Genomic DNA, 23,743 nt, shown 5'->3' with positions numbered 1-23,743 from the left:
TTTCCAAGTATACTACAACATCGCCTGAAAGTAACAGAGGCTATATAATTTTTTGAAATTCCACTTGGAACTGGCGATATAGCATCAGAATCGGAGGTACCTCCCAACAAATTAGATTTTATATGCACATATCTATTGATCGATTACAGATACAGTTTCCAAGTTTAGAATCAGTGACGGGATTTGATCAGAACATATATTTGCCAAATTATAATTATATTGAAATCGGTTCATATGTTTGATGCATTAAACACGATTCCAATGAAATTTGAAATGAGTGACGGGATTTAATTAGAAAAAAAAATAATCAAGTTATATTGAAATCGGTACAGATGTGGATATAGCGTCCATATATATTTTCGGCCAATTTCGCACATATGATGCACCAAACGCGATATGTATGTCCGATTTCAATGAAATTCGGCATGAGTGACTAAATTTGGTACGAACACAAATAAGTAAAATTATATTCAAATCGATTCAGATTTGGATATAGGTACCATATATATTTTCGGCCGATTTTACATATCCGATGCACCCAACGCGATATGTATGTCCGATTGCAATGAAATTCGGCATGAGTGATTAAATTTGGTACAAAAATAAATTTGCCAAATTATATTGAAATCAGTTGAGGTTAGTTGTTATATTTATGCCTGATTCCGGCTGAATTAGGTTACAATAATAAATTTGTCAAATTAATTAGAAACCGGTTAAGATTTGGATATAGATATATTCTCGGCCGATTTCACATATTTGACCTCCAATTTCAATCAATTTGGTGTAAAAGTAAATTTTGTCAAATTATATTTAAATCGGTTCAGATTGAGATGTGATTTTATTAAGAAGCATTGACCCACAACGCCTTTGCTATGGTATTAGGCAAAACAGAAAAAAACTGCACAACAATTCAATTGAGGATGCGATTATTACGGGGAAGTATGTTGCTACCTCGAATTCTCTAATTGCAACAGAAATGCCACTTAACTTCATTTTTTTTATAATTTCGCGTTTCCGATTGCCATTAACTTTATAGCGCACAGTGTTTTATACGGGTCCCTGGTGCGATATAGTCATCCAGATTTTCGGTGTTTTGAGTAGGTATTTTATAGAAATTAGAAAATCTCATATTTAAAAATTGGAGACGGTGCAGTCGGACATAAATTTCAATATTTTCCGGCTGAATTTTCCTCATATTTTGTTCTACACAAAACAACTTTTAACTATACACCATATTACACTCATATAATGAAATTACTGCTCAGAGTTCCATGTTGATGTAAAGCGTTAAACATTTGCTCCTCTAATTCTACGAAACATAACCAATCAGATTTGAAACGCCTCGAAAACTACTACCTGATGTGGTCACAAAATGTGGCTATCTCCAATATGGTAATGCAATAATTCATTGGCGTAACAGACACTTCCTCTCTAGTCTATTCGTTCATATTGAATTTATTTGATTTTCCTGAAACCCCATCGATACGTGTTCGATCAAGAGGATGGCATGAAGTGCTTCCACAGTCATAAAAGTGAATGAAAAATGTTTTAATTTTCAAACATTTGTTTCGAAGATCACTATCAAATTTTCATAGATTCATTTCTACCATCGTCGTTGTGGTCGAGAGGGGGCGAGGGGACATTTTTTTTTATCTCTGAATTGAAACAATGTTACAAAACACTCTCACTTTTTCCTCAAACAAAACAATTCGTATTAGCCACAGAATGTTGTTGTCGTCGTCGCCGATCGTACGTGACTACGATTATGTGTGGCGATCCTTACTAATCTACAATTGCTGGAAGTGAAATAAATTCGAATGAATTGAGCAACAAATCTAAACGGGATCTTTTCTACTGAAACTCGGGAAGGAAAGGAAGCCATAAACTAAAACTAAAAAAAAAAATAGAAAACAAATCTAATTCAAAATCTCTACATCTTAGAGCAAGAGCATCAGAGATGCAAACCATGACAAGCAGCCTGGTTAGATCTAAGGCGTATAACATGTCATTCAGTTAGCAGTGGCTGGCTAACTAACGGAGGGAGGAACCATAAAACCAATAAAACTGACAGTAGGTGATAAAATAACAAAACGACATTATTTTTGTTTTGTTGTTGGGCCAACAACAATCTGTGATCTTGTCTCGCTAGTCATGGAAACGCCAGTCGTGGGCAGATCCTACAAGTGCCATAGACTTTTGGCGTGCAAGTTTGTGTGTATGTGTGCAGAGTAACAGGATCTAATGTTTTCATAGATTTATTTTGGAGATAAAGCATTTTTTCTGGGCAAAATAATGGTTGCAACCTTTTCTTCCAAATGATAACATTTCATAATTTGTTCTCAAACATATTTTCTATCACAACATTGGCCGGGTACACAGGTATGTAGGTGTGTATGTATTTATGTTCAAATTGAGAAAAATAAACCAAAACGAATCAAATGAAGTAATAAACTGCATTAACAATAAAAAATCACAAATAAACCAAAAATAAAAACTACTTAAAATTAAAAGTTATTTAGTTTTGTTTTTGTTGTCTGTCAACCAAACCAACAGCACAACAAAAAACGACAAAAATGTTGATTGTTATCGCTACGGGCGTTCTTGATTTTTGACGTTGTTGTGTTTGGTGCTTAACGCTTTGTTTTATTTGTTTTCAAAAATGTTTGAATGCAGTTAAGAAGGAGTGAGTTGTCGTTTCCTTAAAACGACCCAATAAAATGCATGGGCCACAAATTAAAACCAGTAAAGAAAGTCCTAAAGTCGGACGGGGCCGACTTTATTATACCCTACACCACTTTGCTAATTTAGTAGAGCTCCACATAACAATTAAAAGTTTTTATGGAGGAATTCAATCATACACGCTATGATTATAATTATAGTTTAAAGTTCAAACGACTAAATATGTGCACAATAAAAGGCAAATCGGACGAAGACATGTATGGAAGCTATATCTTAATTTTAACCGATTATCTCCAATTTCAATAGGGTTCGTCCTTGGGCCAAACAAATGATCTGCGCAAAATTTCATCTGGATCGGGCGATAAATGCGACCTGTACTTTGTTTACAAAAATACATGCATAAATCGACTCAAAATGTGATTCTATGCTGATCATCAAAAGGAATTATGGGTCTACCTCGTTTCCTTTTGCCTGTTACAAACAAATGCACAAAGACATAATACCCGACCACCTTGTGGTGTAGGGTATAAAGACGATGAACTATGGAACACTTTCTTGTATTTAAACTTCAGAATAGTTTTTAAAGTTCAATAAAACTACATTAGGCCAGAAATGCGGTATTTTGAAACTGAATATGAAGTTTGTTAATTATAAAACATTTTTCATTTAATAATTGTTTTTGGTGTCCGAAAATTGAAACTTTATCAAGAAAACTAGCGGACCGAACTTTGAATACCCTCTATCTGGAACGAATTTGGTAATTTTCAAAACAAATAAAATGCATTAAAAATTCTGTTAAAATCTTAAAAATATCGAATGTAGTTTTATATAAAGGTCTATACGACGACGTGTACATACAATATTCAAATGCGAAACTTGAAAAAATCGGTGTATAATGTAGCTAAAATCATAAAAATACCGAATAAAGGGAGGTACCATTATATGAGGGCTACACCAAAACGTGGACCTGCACAGAAAATTTTCTGTCACAGGCTGTAGTATCCATTACGAACTTCAAATACCAAATTCAAAACAATTCCGGTGAATAATGTCGCTTAAATCACCAAAATACCGAACATAGGGAGATAGACAGATGGGTATCGCTAAATCGACATAGAATTTTATGCTGATTAAGAACTTTTTATGGTTTAAAATGTATATTTCGAGGTGTTACAAACGGAATGACAAGCTTAATATACCCTCCATACTTTGGTTGAAAAAGGTTTCTATAAAGAACTAACCATGAGAAATACAGGAACATGCCAAATTTAGTCCGCATACACGAAGGGTTTGTCCTTCGGATTTATTAATTTCATTGCAAATGCCAAGTGTGCAGCAAACTGCAATCGTTTGAAGTTGAGTGGCATTTCTGTTACTTCCCCGTAATAATCGTATCCTCAATTAAATTGTTGTGTAGTTTTTTTTCTGCTTTGCCTAATACCATTGCAAAGGCGTTGTGTGTCAATGCTTCTTAATAAAATCATATCCAAATCTGAACCGATTTCAATATAATTTGACAAAACTTACTTTTACACCACTTACTTTTTACTTTTTTGTTCCAAAATCAATTACGCATTCCAAATTCGGAGACTGTATCTGTAATCGATCAATTGATATGTGCATATGTCTCAGTTCCAAGTGGAATTTCAAAAATGTATAAATAGCCTATGTTATTTTCAGGTGATGTTGTAGTATACTTGGAAATGTTCAGGAAAATCTGTGCAGCGGTTTTCGAGTCCATAAATTACAAACAAATATACAAACATTTTCGTCTCTATAGATATAGATAAGAAAAAGGGGTTTGCGTGATTTGTTAGTTCCTTTTCATGATCTTCATAGAATCACATTCTGTGTCGATTTATGTATGTCAATTCATCCGTCTACCCAGGCATTTTGGTAAGGAAAATACAGGTTAAATTTATTGTTAGATAACTATGAAATTTTGCATCGAAATTGGCGATAATCGAAAGCTGCCGTATATATTTTTGTCCAATTTCATGTTTGTTGTGCATAAAATATAACTTAGATGAATTTTAGCTAATATGACCTAATTTAGCCTAAAAATAAGTCAAATTTGGTGATAATCGTTTCAGCTATAGGTCCCATATATATATTTTGTCTGATTTTATATTTCAGTACTCCACAGCAGTTATATGAACTCCGTAACAAAGATATTCGACACAAGATGTCAAATATTGTTCAGAAATGTCTTTACCAAATTTTATCGCAATCAGTTCAGAATTGGATTTAGCTATAGCTCCAATTTGGTATTTAAGTCCCTCACATCCTTAATATTCAGATAACAATGATGTTTCTTACCAGATATCAGATACAATTTAGAAGTATATCCAAACATTGTCGAGATCGGTTTAGATTTGGATATAGCTCCTATAAATATTCGTCGTAGACCCCATAAAGTATAAATATAGACAGGGTGAGATAAAAAACTGTGTGAAAGCAAAAATGTCGGAAATAGCATCAAATTTTAGAATAAGTTTAGATTTGTCAACTTTGACACGAATTATGGCCAATGAAACCGTCACACGTTGCCCGAATTTTGCTTTGCGGTATTTTGGCCCATTCTCGGCGAGGCGCTTGCTTTAGGTGTTCGACACTTTGGTATTTTTTAGTGCCAAACTTGGTTTCCAAAATATTCCAGACACAACAGTCCAACGGATTGGTATCAGGAGATTTTGGTGGTCATTGTGCTCTGGAAATGAAGCGAGGAACCTCGTTCTGTAACCATTCGTGGTTGGCGCGTGCTGTGTGCGGAGTGGCTTAGAAATGACAGCAGTCTGAAGTTGGTTGCAGTTTTTTCATCTCACCCTGTATGATGTACAGGGTAGAGGACGGGTAGATATTAAGTTGATCTGAGTTTTAGAGTTGAGAGAAGGTAAATGCTGATAAAGGGTCAATATTTTCAAATCAGACAAGCATTTCTCGTCTCTTTGAAGCTTTAAGTATTCTTAGTGAATGAAAAGTATTGCAAACATTTTTGAAAAATTGGGGAGTGCAGCTTGAGCATTATTCCGTTGGTTCAAAATGCAATTGCAATAGAATAATGGAGCCTCATTTTTCAAAATGTCAACACAACCTTATCAATATTTTTACTGTTATCACCACACTTTTCAATTCGTATAACTTCACATCGAACCTACTCCTCCACCTACAACAAAAGTAAACAAAAATGTCATCCACAAACAGAACTTAAAACAGTTGCCTGGACAATTTTATGCCCACATCAAAAAATGTAAAAAAAATAAACATTTTCTTTAAAATCGGTGACAATTCCTGTGAACTTCAAGACGAAGGCAAACCAACCAACGAACCATTCGGTCAGTCAGTCAGTCACTCATTCATTTTTCTTAACTGATTTAATTTTAATTTTATTTCTGGTCAAATTCCGTTTCAAGAAGTTTTCGTTTTGTCCATTTCATTTCATTTCATCTCATTTCGTTTTATTTTTATGAGTTACGACCATTTCAAATTTTGGGTTCATTTCCACGGAGTTGCTGATACTCTGAAATTAAAATGTTCTTCTGCTCCTCAAAAATGTAATTTGAGAATGTGTTTATGGATCACAGTCGGTTGGATATCAGCAGCATCATCATCTGATGCCGGTTAAGATGCTGAGTGTGATGATCGCTGTGGCTGCTGGCCGAAAAACGGGCTATTGCAACTGAAGAAGATATTGTCAACTGCAGTTGATTCGGGTAACTTGGAAGGGTACCTTTTTTATGGGCGCGTTAAACTGTTATAGAAGTTTTTATGACTTTCGGTGGCAACCGGTGACACATTACAACGGTTTGTTGTTGGTTTGGTTGTATTTCGTTCATTGGACATTTAAACAAAAGGTTATGTATTAATTGGAGGGGCTTGTGTATAGCTTTACAGTGGTCCGAAATTATTGAAAATATAATTTTCTTTCGGCGTTTCTTAATTTTTAATTTAGCTTTCTTCAAATTATGAAAAGCAATGTTGAATTTTTTGGCAATCATTTTGTGCTTCAAATGGTTAGCTAAATATTGACGTATCATAAAATGTAGTATTTCGAAGTTGTTGCGACAATTAATTTGATAATTGAATTCGACGGACTACGCCTCATTGTGGTACAGGATATCTTGTCTTTGTGTAGAGATTGATTTTGATAATCTGCATATAGCACATCCGTCCGTCTGTCACTCTGTCCATATATTTTATACCCTTTAAATTGAAAAGCGGGGTATATTAAAATTGTCTTTCCGTTTGTAGCACCTCTAAATATTCGTCATAGACCGCATAAGGTATATGTAATCATGATCAGCATAAGTCGATTTAACGATGTCCGTCTGTCTGTTTGTCCATATGTTCAAATCACGGTACAGGCCATATTAGTTGACGTAGAGCTTTTAAATTTGGCAATGTTGTTTGTATTGTGTCTAGGATGGCTTGTATTGAAAAACGATCCACTTATGGCAGAAAATGGCTGATACAGGTCCACCCATTCGTATATCCGCCATATAACGATCCCTTTCTATATTCGGTATTTTCTTATAGTGTTATATCATATGACAAAAATTGCCCATGCAGGTCCACGTCTTCGTATAGACCCCAACATTACGATAACTCTCTATGTTCGGTATTTTATTTAAGCAGTATTTTTCAACGGATTTTTTGTACCCTCAGCCATATGGTTACAGAGGGTATATATCATTTGATACGACCAAAACGCGCCTCATCGAAATAGCAGTTTAAGGCCCTGGGTCTTCTTGAACAAAATCCGTTTCAGGGCGATAACTTTCAATGGGAGTATCCGATTTGGTCCAAACTTGGCACATTGTAATATTTTTTGTCAAACTTACATCGAATTTTGAGATGGGGTACTCCTTCTGGTACATCCCCCACAAAAGGTCAAAATTCTCACAGAAAATTATTTACCTATAGAACAAGAAAGAATCGCCAAATTTTGAGCAAACTTTGCAAATCCCAATATTTTTATTAGTGTTAGATCAGACCCTAGGTCTCTTTGGACCAAATCCGTTTCAGGACATTTGGAGTCGATCTAGTGATGTCCGTCCGTCCATCTGTCTGGATGGTGCGCACGATAACTCTCGAAGGGAGTAACCGATTTGTTCCAAACTTGGTACATCGTAATATTATTATCAAATTTAGATCGAGTTCGGAGATAGGCAATATCTGTCCTTCTGATACCACTCCACAAAAGGTTGAAGTTTTCAAAAAAAAAAAAGAAAAAAAATCTGCACAGAAAGAGAAATGATAATCCGATTGTTACTCCAAGTTTGCAAATTCTAATATTTGCATCAATGCTAGGTCGGGTGGGAGAAGTACTATTCCATCAAGTACCTCCCCTACATAGGGTGAAAATAGGGTCGATAAATTATAACGCTTATAAAATTTCCGGTTGTCTTTAAATTAAGAGCACGGTTGTCTTTAAATTTCACACATCCCAATATTTTTATTAACTCAAAGTTTGGAGTTAAAATGAATATTGCGATCCACTCCTTATGGTATCTCCCCCACCAAAGGTCAAAATTTTTAAATAACCAAAACTATTATAAAATCCGAAATAAGCATCCGGTTGTCTTCATATTTCACACATCCCATTATTTCTACTCACACAAGACCTGCACAGAAAGAGAAACGATAATCCCAATTTGCTCTAAATTGCATATTTCAATATTTGCATCAGTGCTAGGTCAGGTGCGAAAATAGACAGTATCGGTCCACTCCATCAAGTACCTACCCCACAAAGGGTCAAAAATTTTAATAACCTGAAGCTCATAAAACGTGAAATTAACATCCGACTCCATTCAGACTTGGAACATCTCAATATTTCTATCAAATCAAGATCTGTTATAAATAAGGTAGAGAACGGAGCATTCCCTCTGGTACCTCCCCCACAAGGGGTCAATGTTTTGAAAAGCCAAAACGGTTATAAAATCCGAAATAACCATGCGATTCTCTTTATATTTCACATATCCCATTATTTATACTAACATTAGATATGATGCGAAATTGGAATGTATCAGACTATTTAATCTGGTACCTGCCTCACAAAAGCTCAAAATTTTGAATATACATGTAGCTCATCAAACGCGAAATTATTATCCGATTCCATCCAGACATGGTACACCTCAATATTTCCATCAACACAAGATCTGTTATAACGATGGTAAAGATCGGACCATTCCTTCTGCTATATCCAACACATAGGGCTCAAGATTTTGAGAAACAAAACGCTGAAAGAAAGTGGAAAAAGCATCCAATGCTCTTCAAATTTCACACACACACACAAACATTTTTGCTAACACAAGATCTGTTGTGAAGATGATATAGATCTGAGAACCCCTTCTGGTACCTCCCCTACAAAGGGTCACAATTTTCAAGAAGTAACCAATATAGTCCAAACCTAGCACGTCGCAATATTTTTATCATATTTATTTAGGTCCGATACGAAATGGACAATATTGATCCATTCCATCGGAACCTACTCCATGGAGGGTCAACAATTTGAATTCAAAATATATTTAAAAACAAGTAAAAAAGCTGTAAGTTCAGCCGGGCCGAACTTTGAATACCCTCCACCATTTGGAACGAATTTGGCAATTCTCAAAAATAATAAAATCCTTTAAAAATTCTGTTAAAATCTTAAAAATACCGAATGTAGCTGCTACATAAGGGTCTATACGATGACATGGACCTGCACAGGTAACTTTTGTCATAGGCCATTCCAATATTCAAATGCGAAACTTAAAAATATCGGTGAATAATGTCGCTAAAATCATCAAAATACCGAATATCGGGTGGTACCGTTATATGGGAGCTATACGAAGACGTGAACCTTCACAGAAAATTTTCTGTCTTAGACTGTAGCATGTAGCATTTCGAAATTCAAATACCAAATTTGAAACAATTCCGGTGAACAATATCGCTAAAATCATCAAAATACCGAATATCGGGGGTACCGTTATATGGGGGGTATACGAAGTCGTGGACCTGCACAGACAATTTTCTGTCTTAGCCTCTAGCATCCATTTCGAAATTCAAATACCAAATTTGAAATAATTCCAATGAATATTGTCGCAAAAATCAACAAAATACCGAATATCGGGAGGTACCGTTATATGGGGGCTATATCAAAACGTGGACCCACACGGTCCATTTACAACACCAAAAGTCCTGCGGACTTAATATACATTTGAGTAAAATTTTATCAATCTACTTCAATTCGTTCGGAAGCTGGAGTGATTTCTACAGACGGACGGACGGATAGACGGACGGACATCGCTAAATCGACATAGAATTTTATGCTGATCAAGAATATATATACTTTGTGGGGTCTAAAATGTATGTTTCGAGGTGTTTCAAACGGAATGACAAACTTAATATACCCTCCATACTATGGTGGAGGGTATAAAAATGGAACATTGGCTGAGGTTATACATCTGTCGGCAAAACCGACTGATACTTTTTAAATTGTTTTTTATTAAATGTGGGCCTATTTGGGCTGGATTGTTCCATTACCTAACTGACTTAAACTTTAGTCCTCTGAACCTTTTCCATTAGTTAAGCACCTCATCAGAAATTTATGTTTTAAAATGAAACCTATGTGTATATTATTTCCCATTAACGGTAAACCATATATGACATGTGACATTTATTCCGAACATACAATGTATATCAAAGGTAAAAACTATCAACGCCATAATGGACTGCAGGACAAGACACAATTGCCACAAATTATCTGAAGCCTGGTAATTAGAAGGGCCTTCCGTATGTCACATAAGAAATCTTCCTAGTTCTTGTTGGCTTGGAACTCTCACAGCTCGTCATAAAAAACGAAACGAAATGCGACACAAGAAATACTTGCCACATGAAAGCTGTTGCATTATGATAAGTTTATTGACAAGTTGACAACATTGGCAAGCAACAACTTGGAACAACTGACAGTCAACCATTCTTGATGAAACGGACAAAAAAAAAAAAAACCCAAAGACAATGGCTCTGTGAACCGACACACGGACGAACGGACAGACACATAATCGAACTGTGACTGAGTAAATGTGGCGCTAGACTTTTATTTTTGCCAACATTTTTCTTCCTTTTTGAAACAAAAGTCACGAGATAAATCCAATTAGTCTGATATTTGTACTTTTTATGCGACAATTCTCATTAAAACACAGCAACAACATTTGCTACAACAAAACCTCACATAACTTTGTAAAACAACAGCAACAACACGATCTCCTAGTGCAAGGCGCACAATCACACAGCAAACTTCGGCTATTGTCATTTGGGGAGCTCTGAATGGTGGGGGCAAAACTGCAATGCGACAACAACAGAACAACATTAGCAACATGAACAACAACAAAACAACGTTGAGAGCAACATAACATCACACAGACAAACAACCAACCAGCTAGCCATCCAACCAAGCACCGGCAACAACAGGAAAAATCAAAGTAAAATCCATTTCATAAACCGAAAACAGCACCTTTAAGCTGCAGAATTGCTGCCAAAGAAAAACTTCGTGTTGTTTGCCGTCAATCCATCGGACAACAGCAACAACTGCAGCAGCAGCATCTCAACAATATTTTGTTAATGGATAAATGTTCGGACGGACAAAGCGAAGAAAATCAAAGCAAAGCCAATTCAATGGGATCGTTTTGAAGATAGACAGACGCATGGAAAGAGGTGTCTGTGCGGTTAACTACCACGATGCGCTTTAGTAATTTTATGTTAAGCAATTCCATATCATCATACATTTATTGATACAGCAGCAACAACAATGAAAATACCCATCGACATGTAATAGTGTAGTTGGAAGACAAAAAAAAAAAAAAAAAAACATATTGACAAAAAATTACAACAAATAATTTTCCTGGGGAAAACTGTTGGTTAGACACGCATCATTTGCTCCTAAATGCAATTTTATGGAACTTTCTTTCGGAACCAAAATACTTTAATAACACATATAATAGATTAAACCCTACAGAGAATGCCTGAAATGTAAAAACTTATGATATTTTAGATGATGCAAAAATAAAAAATCAAAATAGTAGGGTAAGTGTACCAGTAGTCGGCACTTTTAGGATTTTCGCGTTTTTAATCGCTCACCATTCTGAGTGGAACATTTCAATTGTTACAAAGTTAATTTATTCAGATTCAAAATTTTGTATAGTTTTTGCAATAATAAATAAAGTTTTAATAACTTTTTATTAAATTTCAAAAATTTGTAATTTTATTAAAACAATGCTTTTTTTGCCAGTAGTCGGCACCACTTGCCAATTGTCGGTATGGCATGTTCCAACAGTCGGCATACCAATTTTTTTGTATTCATTATAATAATAAATTAATTCAATAAAATATAATATTTTTGTTTAGGTAAACCGATTCGATGTCTTTATTGTACTTTTCTTAAGAATATGGATTGTTGAGGACCTTCACAGACAAAAATTTAATTTTTATACGAATAATTCACCTTTTCTTAGCGAAATTGTGCACAAAGATAACTGACAATATATTTGAAGTAAAAAAAATACATATAGTTACAATAGTTCCATTTATTTGGGCTTAAAAATAAAAAGTGCCGACTACTGGGACATGCTGAACTTAGGCACACATACCCTACACTGTGTAAAAAATACTCAAAGGAGCACACGGAGCGCATCTACATATTTCGGAGGGAATCACGCTACATTCGCGAATGGTTGCCCAAAACATATTGCTTTTCTGAAAATTCAAAATAAAAGGAAGGCGAAATGAGCTCATCTTTCTGGTATTAGAGCGAGCATGACATATGTCTTGTCGCCCGTCCAATTGCAATCCCCGCATTTCTATCTAGAGCTTCAAATCAAGTGTAATCTAATCCATCACCTCACATTGTAGGGGACAAGTTCCTGAAATTCGCTATTTTTATACCCTCCACTATAATATGGAGGGTATATTAACTTTGTCATACCGTTCGTAACTCCTCAAAATACTAATGTCAGACCCAACAAAGTATATATATTCTTGATCAGCGTAAAATTCTAAGTCGATCTAAGCGCTGTCCCTCTGTCTGTCTGTCTGTATTTTGTAATCACGAACGAATTGAGATAGAAGGCTAAAATTGTTGCACACATGTTTTAAGATCCACGTTTTCATATAGCCCCCATATAAAGGTACCTCCCGATATTTGGTATTTAGATGATTTTAGCGACATTATTCACCGGAATTGTTTCAAATTTGGTATTTGATGTTCGAAATGGATACTACAGCGTAAGACAGAAAATTGTCTGTGCAGGCCCACATCTTCGTATAGCCCCCATATAACGGTTTTCATTTAAGCGGTATTTTTTGACGGATTTTTTATACCCTCCACCTTGAAAGGAGGGTATATTAATTTTATCATTTCGTTTATAACATCCCTAAATATTCGTCGTAGACCCCATAAAGTGTATACATTCATAATCAGAAAATTCTAAGTCGATTTAACGATGTCCGTCTGTCTGTCTGTTGAAATCACAATATAGCCCACACTATTTGATGTAGAGTATCAAAATTTAGAAGAAAAATTTGTATTGTCTCGAAACCCGTGTCGCAGTGGCCGAAAAATGGCTCCTTAGCTGAACATATCGCAATATTCCATTCGGCAAATATTGAAAAATAAGCTCGGGGTAAAGCCATTGAAATTCCAAGAAGTGCAAGAACTTACACCGCAACAGAAAGAAAATAGACCCAAAAGAGCTAAAGAGTTACTCCGCTTGGCCGAAAGTGGTGAACTGTCGAATTTGGTTTTCTCCAATGAGAAAACATTCGTTGTCCAGCAGTATGTAAACAAACAAAATGATCGTGTTTCCTTGCCAAAGAGGTCAGTTTAAAATGTGCCCCATCAGTTGGCCACAAGAACCCAAGCGCCGGCCATGGTGATGGTGTGAGCCGCCATTACAGCCGATGGTCGCTCTCCGCTCGTATTAATCGACCGTGGCATCAGAATAAATACAGAATATTATCGCGAAAATATTCTGGAGGGTGTATTAAAGCCTTCGGTAATCAAACATTTTGGCCGCAGACCTTGGACATTCCAACAGGACTCCGCACCATCGCATTCAGCACGCGACACCCAAGAATGGTTACAAAATGGAGTTCCTCGCTTCATTGACCACCAATATCTCGGGATACCAATCCAATATTGTGTCTGGAGTATTTTGGAAAGCAAGGTTGGCACTTAAAAATACCAAAGTGTCGATCACCTCAAGTAAGCGCTTCGCCGGGAATGGGCCAAAACACCACAGAGAAACATTCGGGCAGCGTGTGGCGGTTTCATTGGCTGTTTGAAGGCCAAATTTGACCAATTCGAACCAATCTAATCTTGTTGTAAAATTTGATGCTATTTCCGACATTTTTTGCTTTCATTCAATAACATTTAAAACAAGTAAGCAAAGGCTATAGTCGTGCGGGGCCGACCATGTATACCCTATGACACTACAATATGTTAGAAGCCCCCTTATGTCCAAATTCATTTTAGAAGATTTCGCTTTTGAAATGATGTCATAGAGCACTGCCCAGATTACACTTAGCTCTTAGGCCATGGACATTTGATCAATATTTACGCACTCATTCGTGCTGTTAGTTGATATGGTCCATTTTACAGCTACATATACCAATGGTTATCCAAAATGCTAGAATTCTTCCCTGTCCTTAACTCTCTTCAATTGTGTGAGCAGGAAATTTTTTTTGTTTTTTGTTCATTTGAACCCCTAAATATTTAGCGATTAACTCCAAAATCAAGAGGCCCCTCTGTATCACCAAATTTAAACTCATCTATATGATTTGCTTGTCTACGATATTTGGCTTTATTCATCAACGAAATCAGCATAAAAAAGCCAGAAGTCCGCCTTTTGTGAATTTCGGATATCGCCTGTAAGTAATGTTGGTATTTTTACACACAAAAGTAGTGGTCCACTCTACCCGCTGTCCTAAACTCTAACTTCATGCGAGATTTCCTTTGGATTCAATTTGTTAACTTCATAACGGCTGCGAAATCAGGAATATTTTTAGTTGTTGGTCCTTTTCAACCCCTAAATATATTGCGGACATCTTTGAAAACCATAGGCCTAGCCATTCTGAGTCTAACCATACCCTTTCGTGAGGATAATTGCAATCTGTATATCATAACCCCAACCTGTGTTGTAAAATGAAAAAAAAAATATTACAACAAGTACAATTCAATATTATAAGTCAAATTGAAAAAATCGCATGCGACAAAACATATGAAAAAAATAAAAAAAATGTCACAAAATACTACAAAATCTATATTAACATCATTATAGGCATCTTTTTAAGCGATTTTTTTAGATTTTATACTTTTATGGTAAGAGGGCATTCTGAATTGACAAAACTTGGTGAAATCGGTCTAGCCATTCTTGAGATATAAGCAGTGTAGCTAACATCCCCTTCCTTCTATATATACATTGTATATATTTCGCTATATATAACCGATATATTTACCATCGGCATATACGTTACGGTCCGAATTGACCTGTTCGTCTGTTTGTGATTTCGCCGGGATTAAGAATTTTCGCGGTTTAATGGAAAATTTGAATTTTATTTAACACAAATGTTGTGGCCTATTTTACCCACTAAATATTATCCGATTATCAAAATTGGAAGGCTTCTGCCCAGCCCTAATCTCTAGCCCCATGCTAACTTCCGTGTCGATTGGTCTATAATTGCGACCTGAAGAGCAACATCAAAATCAGAATTTTTTTCAGTTTTTGGTCCATTTCAACCCCTAAATATTGTGCAACATCTCCAATTTTATTCTGACCCTAGCCCCACACCATTTTAAATTTCGTGAAGATCGGACCATTATTGCGACCTGTAGAGTGATTAGAAATTAACATGGACAGACGGAGGGACATACATAGCTAGATCGACTCAGCTCGGCGAGATAGGAAGATCTATATATACCTTCCTATGTGGGAAACCAATATTTCGTGGTGTTACATAAATTTTTGCCCAATCAAACTTATAATACCCCAACACATAGTTTTGTAGGGTATAAAAATGTAAAAATTATGGCGTTTGACTTTGTTGCAGATTTTTATCTCACTCTGTATATAAAGAGAAGAACCCATTACGGAATCCTAATTTCTAATTTTTTTTGTAATTCCATTAGAAATACCGAATATTGGGAAGTATCTTCATATGTTGGCTATAGGAAAATGTGCATCTATATAGTTCTGTTCTGTTGCAGAATATAGAATCCATTATGAACTCGAAACACGCAATTTAAAGATATTCCGCTAGAAACAAAAAAAAAATTATATGGGAAGGTACCTTTATATAGAGTCTATAGGAAAACTTCGATCTTCATAGGTAAGATTCTGCCACTGAAAGTGTGGCTAAAATCGTCAAAATATCGAATATTGGGATTATAGGAAAACGTGGACCTATATGGACAGTATTGTGCCATATGAGGTAGAACCCATTACAAACTCTAAATACCAAATTATTTACTTAGAAAATGTGAATAAAGTCAAAATTCCGAACATCTAGAGGCACGATTATATAAACTAAATGCCAACAAGTGGATCTATATAGACAAAGCTCAGCCACTTTATATACCAAATTTTAAGTAATTCCGTCATAAGATGTGGCTAAAATCGTCAAAATTCTGAAAATCGGAAGGTACAATTAAACATTGACGAAAATATTGACCTATATGGCTCATCTTTGAACTTGATCTGACTTCAGACAAAAGTCAATTCTATGCAAAATGTTTGCTTTGGACCTAGCATGATTGCAACAGATGGACAGACGGACGGATGGTCAACTCTAAATCGACATAGAGTTTTACTCTGATCGAGAATATATATAATTCGTTGGGTCTTAAATGATTATTTACTTTATTACACCGTCCATACTATGCATGTGGTATCTTTGTGTGAGGGCAATGTACATAGAGTGAACCTAAATAATTATAGGGGTTGTTATCTATTGCGAGTTTCAATCCCGACTTCACTCCTGTTTGAAAAAAAGAAATGGATTAGGAATATAATCGCTTAAAATAGAGCAATAGTTAGCTCTATTAGTGTAAATGAGCACTCGATCGAAACAGCGGTGCATAACACAATAGACGACGAAGATTGAAAATCAATTTCTATTGAATTTTCTAAAAATGTCAACAGGTTCAGTTATATATACATATTTCTTTTTTTATTGCCCAATATTAGGTGGGCTACTTCTAAGCCGAAGGATAAACCTATATTTCCGTGTATCGCATATTCTCAAAGTAGTGCACTTCAAAAATCCATTATCACTTACCGTGCATTAACTGATGACTGAGCAGCACCAATCTCTTCCATAGATTTTCTGCAAGAAACAAGCAAAGAAAAAACGAAGAAAATGTAGGAAAACAATAACAGATTTGTATTAAAAGTTGTTCAACAGCAAGCAGTACATTTGAAATCTCTTCGTCTTGGCATGTTTTTCTTTCGATCTTTTTTTTTTTCAATTCTCTTGCGTAAAGCAAAACAAAAAATCTGTTGGAAAAAATGTCGAATGTTTTGTTGCGTTGCGTTGTGTTCAGTCAGGCTCTTTTTTCCTTCGTTTCATTCATAACCTCAGTTGTGGCTCATGCATTCGGTTCGGAAAAATCCGAATGGCAAAAGTGCAAGAAAAACTTTAAATGCATTTTTGCTATAAATTTAATAATGCGGTAAATGTGTTGCGGTGTTAGCAAGAATTAACACAACGACAACAAAAACAAGCAATGTGGTTGGTGTTGTTGTTTGGTAACAAATAACAGATTCGCGTATCTTTGGCATTGTTAAATATGCACATAATAAATTATTAATCGATTGCAAGAGAATCAAAGGAAAAAACCAAACATCAACCATCCAACCAATCATAAAAACCATTAAAAATTTATTGAAAATAAAAAAAAACTACGGATAGAAGCAAGAAATTCTTCTACTTCTTCGTATAACGCCATGAAACGCATCGAACGGTATTTGTGCTGATATGTGACGTTGTACAAGATCATACATGTTCCTACATGTAGATGATCGAACCGCCAATTGTTAACTTACCGATCACCCCAGCAAAGTGCATCTTCACGGTATCTGAAATGATAAAGAAAGGAAAGTCAATTAGTTAGCGATTATTTTGTGTATGTTTAATACCCTCCATCATGAAGGTTATATTATACAATTTTGTGATTTGAACCGCGTGAAATTATGTCCGTCTGATTCGCCCAGACGTTAGTAGGTGTCTATTATGAGTAGCAGACATCAAATATGATCTAGAATCATTAAAATACTGAATACCTAGATTTTCGATTATACGGTTGTTATAGGAATACCTGAACCGACCGAAATGGCCTGCCGACCTGCGAACTGATAAAATACACATATATGCAAAATTTTAGTTTACTACCCCATTCGATCGAATGATAGCCTTTAATTTTTATACCTTCAGCCATATGGCTAGTTAGTCTTGTCAGGCATATGGCTAGAGAGGGTATATATCATTTGATACGACCAAAACGGGCCTCATCGAAATAACGGTTTTAGACCTTAGGTCTCTTTGGACCAAATCCGTTTCAGGACATTTGGAGACCATCTGCGATTTCCGTCCGTCCATCTGTCTGGCTGGTGCACACGTTGACTCTCGAAGGGTGTATCCGATTTGGTCCAAACTAGGTACATCCTAATATTTTTATCAAATTATGATCGAGTTCGGAGTAGAAATTTTCCAAAAAAATATATATTTACTGCACAGAAAGGGAAAGGATAATCCAATTTTGCAAATCCTAATATTTGCATCAGTGCTAGGTCAGGTGCGAAAATGGATAATATCGGTTTACTCCATCAAGTACCTCCCCCACAAAGTGTGCAATTTTGACTAATTATATCTTCAATAAAATGTGATGTACGAGTTCGATTGTCTTCAAATTACACACATCACAATATTTTTATTAACCCATGGTCAGCTGTGAAGATGGAATATATCGGTCCACTCCTTCTGGTACATCCCCACAAAGGGTCAAAATAAAACGCGAAATTAATATCCGATCCCAATCAGACTTGGCACATCTCAATGTTTCCATATACACAAGATCGGTCATAAAGATGGTAGAGATCGGGCTACTCCTTCTGGTACCTCCCCCACAAAGGGCCAAAGTTTTGAATAACCGAAAGAAACATCCAGTTCTTTTCATATTTCACATATCCCATTTTTTCTGCTAACACAAGATCTTCTCTGAAGATGGGATTTATCGGTCTAATCCTTCTGGTATCTCTCCCACACGAAGCTCATAAAACGCGAAATTAACATTCGATTCCATTCAGACTTGACACATCTCAATATTTCTATCAACACAAGATCTTTTATAAAGATAGTAGAGATCGGTCCACTCCTTCTTGTGCCTTCCCCATATAGGGTTCAATGTTGAAACGCTCAAAGACAACGAAACAAGAACCCAACTCTCTTCTTATTTCACGTATACCAACATATTTGCTGACACAAGATCGGTTGTGAAGATGATATATATCTGCGAACCTACAAAGGCTCACAAATTCCAAGTCTTTTATCTACCATAACTTGTGTAACAAGTCAGCGATTTTTAAAAAAAATTGCTATGTCTAAAGATTTCTTTCAACCAGAAACCTGAGATGAATATGGAATTTATTATTTCGCATAAAATTGGATATACATGATGAGATGAAAAAACTGCAACCAACTTCAGACTGCTGACTGTTAAGCCACTGGTCCGACAGTTGTTAAAATTATTCCAGTGACAGCTCACTGTATTTTTTTCAAGCGAACAAAAGCATTTTGGTGAGAATTTTCCAGAAAAAAAGTTATTCGTGATGAAATTCAAGCGTGAAAGTTTGATTTCTTTATATTTGGCTGGAAAATAAAAAGTGGCTATCGTTAGAGCACTCCAGCATTTAAATGTGAATAAATCTTTTGTGTCTCGTACCATCGCTCGTTACCGTGATACTGGTAGCGTAGCCTGACGTCAAGAAATTGGACGCAAGAACACAGCAACAAAATGGTTCGATAAGTAAAGAAACGAATTGATCGAAACCCGCGTGGCAGTGGCTGATAAATGGCTCGTGGGCTGAACATATCGTAATATTCCATTCGGCAAATATTGAAAAAGGAGCTCAGGGTAAAGCCATTGAAATTCCAAAAAGTGCCCGAACTTACACCGCAACAGAATGAAAATAGACTTAAAATAGCTAAAGAGTTGCTTCGCTTGGCCGAAAGTGGTGAACTGGCGAATTTGGTTTTCTCCGATGAGAAAACATTCGTTGTCCAGCAGTTTGTAAACAAACAAAATGATCGTGTTTACTTGCCAAAGAGGTCAACTGAAATGTGCACCTTCGGTTGGCCACCAGAACTCAAGCGCCGGCCATGGTGATGGTGTGGGCCGCGGCAGTATTAATCAACAGTGGCATCAGAATAAATGCCGAATATTATGGCAAAAATATTCAGGAGGGTGTATTAAAGCCTTGGGCAGGCAATCATTTTGGCCGCAGAACTTGGACATTCCAACAGGACTCAACACCATCGCACTCACCACGCGCCACCCAAGAATTCTTACAAAATGAGGTTCCTCGTTTTATTTCCAGCGCACAATGGCCACCAAAGTCTGCGGATACCAATGCGTGGGACTATTGTGTCTGGAGTATTTTGGAAAGCAAAGTTGGCACTAAAAATACCAAAGTGTCGATCACTTCAAACAAGTGCTTCGCATGAAATGGGTCAAAATACCACAGAGCAACATTCGGGCGGCCTGTGACGGTTTCATTGGCCGTTTGAAGGTCATAATTCGTGCCTATGGTGACCAATTCGAACAAATCTAAACTTATTTTCAAATTGGATGTTATTTCCCATATTTTTTGCTTTTATTCAATAGAATGTAAAACAAGGTAAAAAACAGTAAGTTCGGCAGGGCCGAAATTTGAATACCCTCCACCATTTGGAACGAATTTGAAAATTTTCAAAAAATAAAATCCTTAAAAAAATCAGTTTAATTTTTGAAAATACCGAATATAGCCATTATGTTGGGATAGGTACGACGTGGACCTACATAGGCATTATTTGTCATAAGCCATTAACATATTCAAATTCGAAACTTGAAATAAACGGTGAATAATGTAGCTAAAATCATCAAAATATCGTATATAGGGAGGTACCGTTATATCGCCCAAATTGCCAAATTTGTGCCAAATGGTGGAGGGTATTGAAAGCTCGGCCCGGCCGAACTTACAGCTTTTTTACTTGTTAATTTGGTATGCCACAAAGCTTGTATGGTACTCGACTTCTTGCCTTACAGACATTTTTCTAAAACTTTTACATTGCAATTTTGAAAATAATTACAGTTCGACTTTACCGTTCTTAACTTTTTTTTTCTTGTTATTATTCAACTTCCCAAAGTAATTGTTTCCTAAATGACATGAGTGATACCTGTTAATAATTTGGCGCCACTAATGTTTTTATGAAAATTTTTAACTTTCTTAATCCTTGAATTCTTTTTAATAAATTCAACCAGAGTGGCTGTAATATTCCCAGCATAAATTGCAGAGTGTCTAGAGTCCGTGAAAAATTTGTGAAAAAAGTTTGAACATTTGCTACTATTCCGTCACAATTATAGTGCTCCATGACTTTTTTGCTTTTATTTATATTTTTATTACGGCTCTTGAAAAAGGCGATTGAAAGTGGCGCCTAATTTGTTCTTTCCTCAAAACAAAAAAAAAAAAATGTAAAATAAGAATAAAGGCCACAATTAACAAACTAATCACTTCCGGGAAGTTCGCCGAACTTTTACTAATGACACCGCTTTGTTATTAACGGCAATATATATCGATTGATCTATCGATAGAAATTCAATCATCTTTATGTCCACTTTACCTTTCATCCTCTTTTTTAAGGGTTTTCGTTATTTTTATTTTTTATTTTTTGTTTTGGAGAAATTGTTTTTTTTTTGTTTTTGAGAAGAGAAAAAAATTTAGTTTAATAATTGGTTTGTTGTCTGGCATATGTTTCAAACCCATGCAATCCTGGCCGGGCAATACGTTGATTGTTTTGCCAAACTTATAATCAAATCTTATGAAAACGAAATTGGTCAACCAGTTATACGATTTTTTCGCGAAACCTTTAATAGCCTCGGTATTAAAAAAATAAGAGAAATTTTGTCTTTTATATTCAAGTAAAATTGTATTCCTTTATTTTTTTTAGATGACCTGTTTGTTGGGACTACACCCTACCACCTGCCAGAAATATAATAAACTTGTCATTCATTCCAGAGTTGCACAAACTTATGTGCAGGATATTCATCTAAGATTTCTGGTTGAGAGAAATATTTAAATATTGCCAGTTGGAAAGAATCGCTGACTTGTTTCGCTAGTTATGAATATTGGAAATTGTGACCCTTTGTGGCTGAGGTACCAGAATGGGTTCAGAGATACATATAATCTTCACAACAGACCTTGTGTTAGCAAAAATGTTCGGATTGTGAAATTTGAAACCCTATGTGGGGGAGGTACCAGAAGTAGTGAACCGATCCCTACCATCTTTATAACACATCTTGTGATGATGGAAATATTGAGATATACTAAGTCTGAATGGAATCGGATGTTAATTTCGCGTTTTTTGAGCTTTATGGATATTCAAAATTTTGACCATATGTGGGAGAGGTATCAGAGGGAATATACCGATATATTCCATCTTCACAGCAGATCTGGTGTTGGTAGAAATAATGGTATGTGTGAAATATGAAGAGAATAGGGAGCTTCTTTCGGATTTTATAATCGTTTTATAATCGGATTTTATAAACTTTAACCCTTTTTTCTGGGGGGTAGGAGGGAGGGTTAGGTCCCAGAATTAAGGGACCGATCTGTACCATCTTTATAACACATCTTGTGCTGATAGAAACTTTGAGATGCACTAAGTCTGAATGGAATCGGGTGTCAATTTCGCTTTTTATGAGCTTCATGAAGTGATGGTGCTGAGTCCTGTTGGAATATCCAAGGTCTGCTGCCTTGGGCACGCAAGGCTTTAATACACCCTTCAGAATATTTCCGCGATAATATTCGGTATTTATTCTGATGCCATGGTCGATTAATACGAGCGGAGAGCGACCATCGGCTGTTATGGTGGCCCACACCATCACCATGGCCGGTTGAGTTCTGGTGGAGTGCGCTAACGATAGCCACTTGCGGTTTCCCAGCCGAATATTAAAAAATCACCCCATCACGCTTGAGTTCCATCACTAATAACTTTGTTTCTAGAAAATTATCACCAAAATGCTTTTGTACGCTTGTAAACAATATAATGAGCTGTCACTGGAATAATTTTAAAAGCTGTCGGATGAGTGGCGTGGGCATGACAGCAGTCTGAAGTTGGTTGCAGTTTTTTCATCTCACCCTGTATATACCCTAGCTAGCCATATGGCAGACGGTATAAAAAGTTTCTTTTAATACAGAGTCAATGAACCAAAGCGGGGGATGTAAATGCAACTTCCAGATCGAAAAAAATTTGTGAACAAAGTAAGATCTTCAAATGATCATGTCACTTAGCTACAAAATTAGTTCAAAATAAGTTTTAATTTAAGGGACTTGCTGGTGGGCAACTGGAATAATTACAACTCAAATAGTGTGATCTTGCTGTCAACGCCATCGCATCATCCACATTATGTCTCATCCGTCCATCACATTGCGGAGTCTACATTAAATTATGAGCATCACATACGTAAAGGACGTCTGTGTCCGGCAATCAAAATACGCTTTGTGCTGTTGTTGTTGTTGTCCTGGCCATGGTAAATCATTCAAGTGTTCTTGTTCTTGGCTGACTTCAATAAATTCACTGAAAATTGCTGCTGCTGCTGACCACAAAAATATTGGCAAGCGAAAGTGTAGATGTGAGCGTATGGTCCAATTTTTGAACCCAAAAATTGCCGCGGCAAATTGTGTGTTGTATTGATTTACTACCCAACATCATCGGCCTTAATCGTCTCTTGGCTCGATTTTTGTCGTATCATTGAAAAAGTGAGAACATTGTATGACGA

The 23,743-nt window shown here is 36.1% G+C and overlaps 1 protein-coding gene across 1 annotated transcript in view; it reads right to left on the bottom strand.

Moving 5' to 3' along the window:
- The window catches only part of LOC101898271 (protein trachealess), a 140,399-nt gene that overhangs the window by 59,819 nt on the left and 56,837 nt on the right, over positions 1–23,743 (bottom strand). The window contains exons 2-3 of the mRNA XM_059131682.1: positions 17,757–17,789; positions 16,990–17,037 (exon numbers count right to left, since the gene is read on the bottom strand). Of these exons, the coding sequence (XP_058987665.1) occupies positions 16,990–17,037; positions 17,757–17,789 (81 nt within the window). The remainder of the gene's footprint in view (positions 1–16,989; positions 17,038–17,756; positions 17,790–23,743) is intronic.

This window comes from Musca domestica, unplaced genomic scaffold, assembly GCF_030504385.1.
Source record: "Musca domestica strain aabys unplaced genomic scaffold, Musca_domestica.polishedcontigs.V.1.1 9, whole genome shotgun sequence".
NCBI lineage: Eukaryota > Metazoa > Arthropoda > Insecta > Diptera > Muscidae > Musca > Musca domestica.
The sequence above is the reverse complement of the archived record's forward strand: the minus strand, read 5'-3'. Positions and strand labels throughout refer to the sequence as shown.